The sequence below is a fragment of the Vollenhovia emeryi genome, unplaced genomic scaffold (genome assembly GCF_000949405.1).
Source record: "Vollenhovia emeryi isolate VEMERY1.0 unplaced genomic scaffold, V.emery_V1.0 DF939749.1, whole genome shotgun sequence".
Lineage (NCBI taxonomy): Eukaryota > Metazoa > Arthropoda > Insecta > Hymenoptera > Formicidae > Vollenhovia > Vollenhovia emeryi.
The window spans coordinates 1-6,351 of record NW_011966617.1 but is presented as its reverse complement, the minus strand read 5'-3'; the positions used below and the strand labels follow the sequence as shown (position 1 = coordinate 6,351).

The window sequence follows — 6,351 nt, the reverse complement described above, 5'->3', positions numbered from 1 at the left end:
GTGTGTGCTTTTAGCTCGTGGTCAAACGGGACAGTGGTCAATTGCAACGTGGCCAATCGGGACCGTGGTCAATTGCAACGTGGTCAATCGGGACCGTGATCAACTGCAACGTGGTCAATCAGGACCGTGGTCAATCGGGATCGTGGTCAATTGCAACGTGGTCAATCGGGACCGTGGTCAATTGCAACGTGGTCAATATCAACGTGGTCATACACAACGTGGTCGATATTAACGTGGTCAATCGGGACTGTGGTCAATATTAACGTGGCCAAACGGGTGCCACTCATTGGGTCTATGCCTAAGTCCGTGCCGAAAATCAAGTAAATTTTAAACGCAAAATCTTTAGCGAAAAAAACAATTTTAATCAACAAAGTATGTTCCACTCTGCTCAATAACTTTCTGCCATCTCTCCAAAAGCATTATTATTCCTCTGTCATAGAAGTCCTGAGATTTTTGGGCAAAGAAGTCATCCAAGTGCTTTTTGAGGATGTCCAGGAAACTAAAGTTTTTATTATTAAAATTGTTCTATAGCGCCCGGAATAAGTGATAGTTGAAGATGCAAGGTCCGGACTATACGGTGGGTGCACCGAAACATCCCACCCAAGCCGCAATAATTTTTCCCGGTTCATCAGAGAAACGTGTGGTCTGGCGTTGTCGTGGTGGAACACATCGCCCTTTCTGTTCGCCAATTCGGGCCGCTTCTAATCGATTGCTCGCTTTAATTTGTTTAGTTATGAGCAGTACTTGGTCGAATCAATCGTTTGGTTGGGTGGCAGCAGCTCATAATAGACGATTCCATTCCAATCCCACCAGATACAGAGCATTACCTTCTTCGGGTGTAATCCAGCCTTTGCGACCGTCTGAGCAGTCTCTTCGCGCTTCAACCACCCAAATAGCACCGTACATCTTATGGACGTCCGTTTCACGTTCATTTTACTACCATACGTCCATGGACATAATAAGATCGTCCATTGTACGTCCATACAAAGATATACATTGGATGTGCATAAACGGACGTCCAGTGGACATCCATTTAAGATTCCCTTTATATAACTAATTTATGGATATACATATACTCCCGAGTAGAAATGAAATCATGCATGCCTTGTGTATGACGTCAGGGTCCGATAGAGAGGAAGTAAGGAATGCCCTAATAAGGAATCCCTGAAATGTGCCTGATCCGGTACGCCTGATTCCCTCATAGAATTTGATAAACGTTAACCTGAATATATAGCACTAGTACTACTCACTGCCGCGGCGTGGCGACCGCGCGTTAGTCTTTCTCGTAAGTAAAAATCATCCCGTATTAGTATAAGAGGCGAGCCGATATGATGCGACAGCGAGTTGTTGGATCATGGATAAACTTCAATAACCTGAATATACTTTTGATGACTATGTAATTTAACACAATTTAAAAATTAGTTTAAAAAATTGAATTTTCACCCTACTAAAATTTCTGCCCGGGAATGTCCCACATAGCACAAGACGTCCATCGGACGTCTGAATTATGTGCGTTTTATGTCGGTACGTCCGTGGACATGTTATGAACGTCCTAACGATGTCCATTTGTGGATATTCATGGGACGTCCATCAAAGGACGTCCTTAAGATGTCCAAAACATCCATTTTATATCTGACTTCTATAGGCGAATTATGGATGTCCAATATACGTTCTATTTGGGACATCCGTCGGATGTTCGCTACAGGATATTCAATGGATCCAAATCACATCCGTTTTATGTTACCCAGTGAGAAATGATTCGTCGATCAACGTCGAAACAACGTCGAATCGACATCGATACCATCGAATTGACGTCAATTCGACATCATTTCGACGTCGATCGACGAATCATTTCTCACTGGGTAATATACATCTGCGATATTTGGTAGATCGACACACAAATTGAATGTGTGAAATCGTAATTTTTGTTGGTGCGTTCCGTTATTCACTACGAGTACTGACGCTATGATGTCACAGAAGTGTCTTTCCGTTTTAGTTTCGTGCGCTTTCAAACTGCTACAAGGTTTTAACACGGAAACGGAACGCATCACAGTATGCTTCCAGCAGTTTCTATTTGTTTACGTTTCTAATTTTTGTTAAAAATGAGTGAGGTGTCTAATATAAATAAAAATATGATTGCATTAATTGCATACCAAAGAAACTACACATATCTACTTAAAAATTTTGTTAGTACTGAAACTATAAGTATTTAATAAAACATAACTCAAAATACACTCGTTTATTTGCCGAGTAAAATAATTTATTTTATATATCGCACCATTTACCTTGTAACAAATATCAGATCTGTGAGGATCTGCAAGTTCAAGATCAACGATTGTGCATATTTGATCTTTTTAAACCTTTAGTTTAAGTTTAAAGCAGTTTAAGGCCCGTATTCATAGTCGTTCCTCAATTCTCGAGATCAGTCTGTCTTTGTCTCGTGTCGCGTATGGAAAAACGTAGTAGGCGAGACAAAGACAGACTGATCTTGAGAATTGAACAACGACTATCAATACAGGCTTTTAATTATCCGGATTGTCCTGTATTTTCGTTTACCGAATGTCCATAAGACATTCGAATTCGACATCCAATGGAGGTACTGTATTTTCGTCCATCAAATGTCCATTAGACGTCCGAAGGACATCCGATTGGTCCGACACGGATGTCCGTGGGATATCCTTATTTGTCTACCGGATGTCCATAAGACGTCTTATGGACGTAAATAGGCCGGACATTTGGACATAATATGGACGTCCCATGGACAGTCAACGGACGAATACGGACATCCCACGGATATCCATGTCGGAACAATCGGACGTCCTTCGGACGTTTAATGGACGTCCCTGTGCTATGTGGGGTATCCAGTAGAGATTTCAATTTTGTCCATAAAAAGTCCAAAGTTCATCCATTAGATTCATAGTTTATTCATTTACGATCCATAATTCATCCATAATTCATCCATAAATGTTCATTAATGGACAACTTATGGATGTCTATTGGAGTTGCAAATGGATGTACAATGGACGTTCTTTGTACGTCAGCTGCAACTGATATGGACGTTCGATGTATGTACACAATATTCGGTATGGATGTTCAGTGTACGTACATAGGACGTACTTGTGTTTATTGGGTCTGTAGTCGTCAAATGCCGGTCGGAGTCGATTAAAGCCTTGATTTGGTCATCAGTGATGACTGGCCGACCAGAGCAAGGAGCATCTTTGAGATCAAAGTCTCCATAACGAAATTTCGCAAACCATTTCTGACATACACGTTCGCTTACGGCATTCTCTCTGTACACGGCGCATATCTTCTTCTGAGTTTTCGACGCGTTTTTGCCTTTTCGGAAATAAAAAGCGAAATGCACCGAAAATACACGTTTTCTCCTTCCACAGTCAAAATATAATTAAAATTCGTACACGACACGGATCTTGATGAGGGTAGTCTTAAAATGTTGGCACAAATGTCAGCTTTCAGAAAATATTGTATATGATACTCTAGATGTCTGACATATGTGCGAGCTGAAAAATAATTGCAAACGACATCTTTCGGAATTTCGGCACGGACTTATGCACAGACCCAATAATTATCTTCGGACGAGACGTCTACATGTAATTTCGATCAAACATCGTCCGCCTTCAGCGAGCTCGTTTGATCATCAAATTATATTATAGACGTCTCCTTCTTGATGATTACTGGTAGATCTTTAGAGCCTGCGTTATTGTTTATCGATATATCTCTACATATTTCTATATGTAAATCTTAAATGTATGTATGTCGTAGCCCGATAGCGAAATTAGCCATTTAGATAAAAGCCCAGGCGTTTAGCAAAATGCCGCCCGTTAGGCTAATCGACGACGATATAGTCTAATGGCCTGAAAAATTCAGCCTGTTAGATGACAAGTCGGCTTTTCGCCTAACGGCCTGGCGCGCTTTAGGCGATTAGAGAAATGCTTGTTTTGAAGCTCGATGCGTTGTCAATTAATTTTGTTCATGCCTATGCGCATTCGCGGGCCTATTCTTTCTGCGCTTGCGCGGATCTTAGTTAGAGTCAGAGTTCGTGTCTGAGTAACAGAATCTGAGTTGTTCGTTGCATGAGAGCGTCAGCCAGATAAAGAAAACTGTATTGCCAAAAAACGCCTCGAGCTTAATAAACGATAGAACCTGAAGCAACTGTTATCATTAACAAATTCACTACAATTACTACATTATTATTTGTTAATACAGGATAACATAGTCAATTCATGCCTGAACTTTATTTATTTATTTTTACACTTTCTATTTGTTAATGCAAGACGAGCTACTGTGACAACGAGAATTGCAAAGGATTTTTGCTTTATAACAAGCACATCTATTTGTCTGACACTGATTTTTAGCAATTTTGCAATTGCATTTCTTATATCCCTGTCCACCACTTGCCGATTGCTTCGCAGCAGCTTCCCTCAAAGTAAGAAGAACGTTTTTGGGAATGTCAGCCATGGTAATAAGATTAGTGCCCGATTTTGCAATTTTAGTACGGGAGGGAGGGGGAGAGAGAGAGAGAGAGAGAGAGAGAGAGAGAGAGAGAGAGAGAGAGAGAGAGAGAGACAGAGACAGAGACAGAGACAGAGACAGAGACAGAGACAGAGACTGAGACTGAGACAGAGAGAGAGAGAGAGAGAGAGAGAGAACCACCCTTTCAATACCCCACCCTTGGTTCTAATTTTATATACGTCATTTTTTAAATCAGTTACAACGCCAAATATGTTATTAAAATCTAGAGGCCCACGGTCTACAGTGGGAACAGATAATGTAATGGTGTCGTTGATCTGAAGGGGTGGAAAAGTGATACTCGAAAAGGTAACCATTTTTTCGGCCTCTGCCTTTTGACGCTCGAAGCAATTTGACCGAGTGTCAAGTAGTTGTTCGCCCCTAGCGCACAATGAACAGATAACAGCCTGTCCGCTATGCATTTCCATTTTGCACTTTGTGCAAAGAATACTGCTCGAGACGTCTATCTTTCGCTTCTTCTGTGTTCCCTCTCCTTCCTCTTCTTCATCCTCTTGCACCCTCTTTCTCTTGCCTACGTCTTAGCACTGCTCAACACTCAAGTACAAATTACTACATGAGTTCTATTATATTATATTTATCTAGTTTTATTATATTTATTTTAAGTCAATTACCTCGCGTTTAATTGTACATTCTGCTCCTCGAGAGTTTGCTCCAAGTCTTCCTCTGTCTGAAGTGAATTTAAAATTTCATCAGGCAAAGACGTATTTCTTATGCCGCTTTTTATCGGTCCAAGTAAAGCTTCGTACGGGCTCCTGTTTATGACTCTATGTCGCGATGTATTCTTTTGCCACTTAAATCAATATTTAAAGTATGTAAATTTTCAAATGTGAATTCAAGAACATAATATTAATTTAATTGTATATGTAAGAGCCATTACTTGGACTTCGTAGCAACCACGACTCCAATTTGTCGAATCATTATCGATTATCCAGGCTCTTAACATGTTTTCAACGTCCGCATGTGACCTTTCGACACTACCTTGGGTGTCGCGGACGCCCATGAACAATCCTGCAGTGAGGCCAGATGGAAACAAGTTCGTGTATTACTGCAGCCACGAATTCTCGACCGTTATCGCTCTGTAAAATAGTCGGGGCTCCCCATGTAAAGAAGATTTTCGGCAATTCTTCAGCAACGTTAACTGCGTTCTTGGATCTCAAGGGTCGAAGGTGCAAGAACTTGGTAGCGTGATCTTGATAGTTCAGTAGCCAATTGAACTCACCATCACGACACGATTGGAAATCAATTAAATCCACCTGTCCGCGAACATTAAATCCATCGCTCAATATCGGTTTTATCACAACTCCTCGTTTTGGAGCAACCCTCTTTCTGTTAGGGCGTATCCCGTTTGGACACGTAACGATTGGACACCGCTCGATTGGACACGCACTATTGGACACACATTATTGGACACCGAAATCATTGGACACAAGCATTATTGGACACCGCATTATCGGACACAAGCATTATTGGACACCGCATTATTGGACACCGCATTATTGGACACTGCATTTTTGGACACCGCATTTTTGTACACCGCATTATTGGACACAAGCATTGCAAGTTTGGACACTGCATTTTCGGACACCGCATTTTTGTACACCGCATTATTGAACACAAGCATTGCAAGATTGGACTGCATTGGGATTGTCCTGATTGCACACATAACCGATCGGACACGGCAATATTTCCCGATCGGACACAGGCTCGATCGGACACAGGCCCGATCGGACACGGACTTGATCGGACACAGGCCCGATCGGACACATTTTGTATCAGGTTTGCGTATTTCTGTAAAGCACAATA

The 6,351-nt window shown here is 41.4% G+C and overlaps 2 protein-coding genes across 2 annotated transcripts; both read right to left on the bottom strand.

Moving 5' to 3' along the window:
* Positions 1-731: 731 nt before the first annotated feature.
* LOC105556845 (histone-lysine N-methyltransferase SETMAR-like) lies at positions 732-4,476 on the bottom strand. The gene is made up of 4 exons (XM_012003958.1): positions 4,347-4,476; positions 3,107-3,336; positions 2,557-2,687; positions 732-906 (listed from the first exon to the last, which is right to left on the bottom strand). The coding sequence occupies exons 1-4, from the start codon at positions 4,474-4,476 to the stop codon at positions 732-734; spliced, it is 666 nt and encodes a 221-aa protein (XP_011859348.1).
* A 174-nt stretch (positions 4,477-4,650) lies between these two features.
* Positions 4,651-5,949, bottom strand: LOC105556844 (KRAB-A domain-containing protein 2-like). Its single transcript, XM_012003957.1, has 2 exons — positions 5,426-5,949; positions 4,651-5,338 (listed from the first exon to the last, which is right to left on the bottom strand). Exons 1-2 carry the CDS (start codon positions 5,546-5,548, stop codon positions 5,156-5,158), a joined length of 306 nt encoding a protein of 101 aa, XP_011859347.1. The 5' UTR covers positions 5,549-5,949; the 3' UTR covers positions 4,651-5,155.
* Positions 5,950-6,351: the final 402 nt, after the last annotated feature.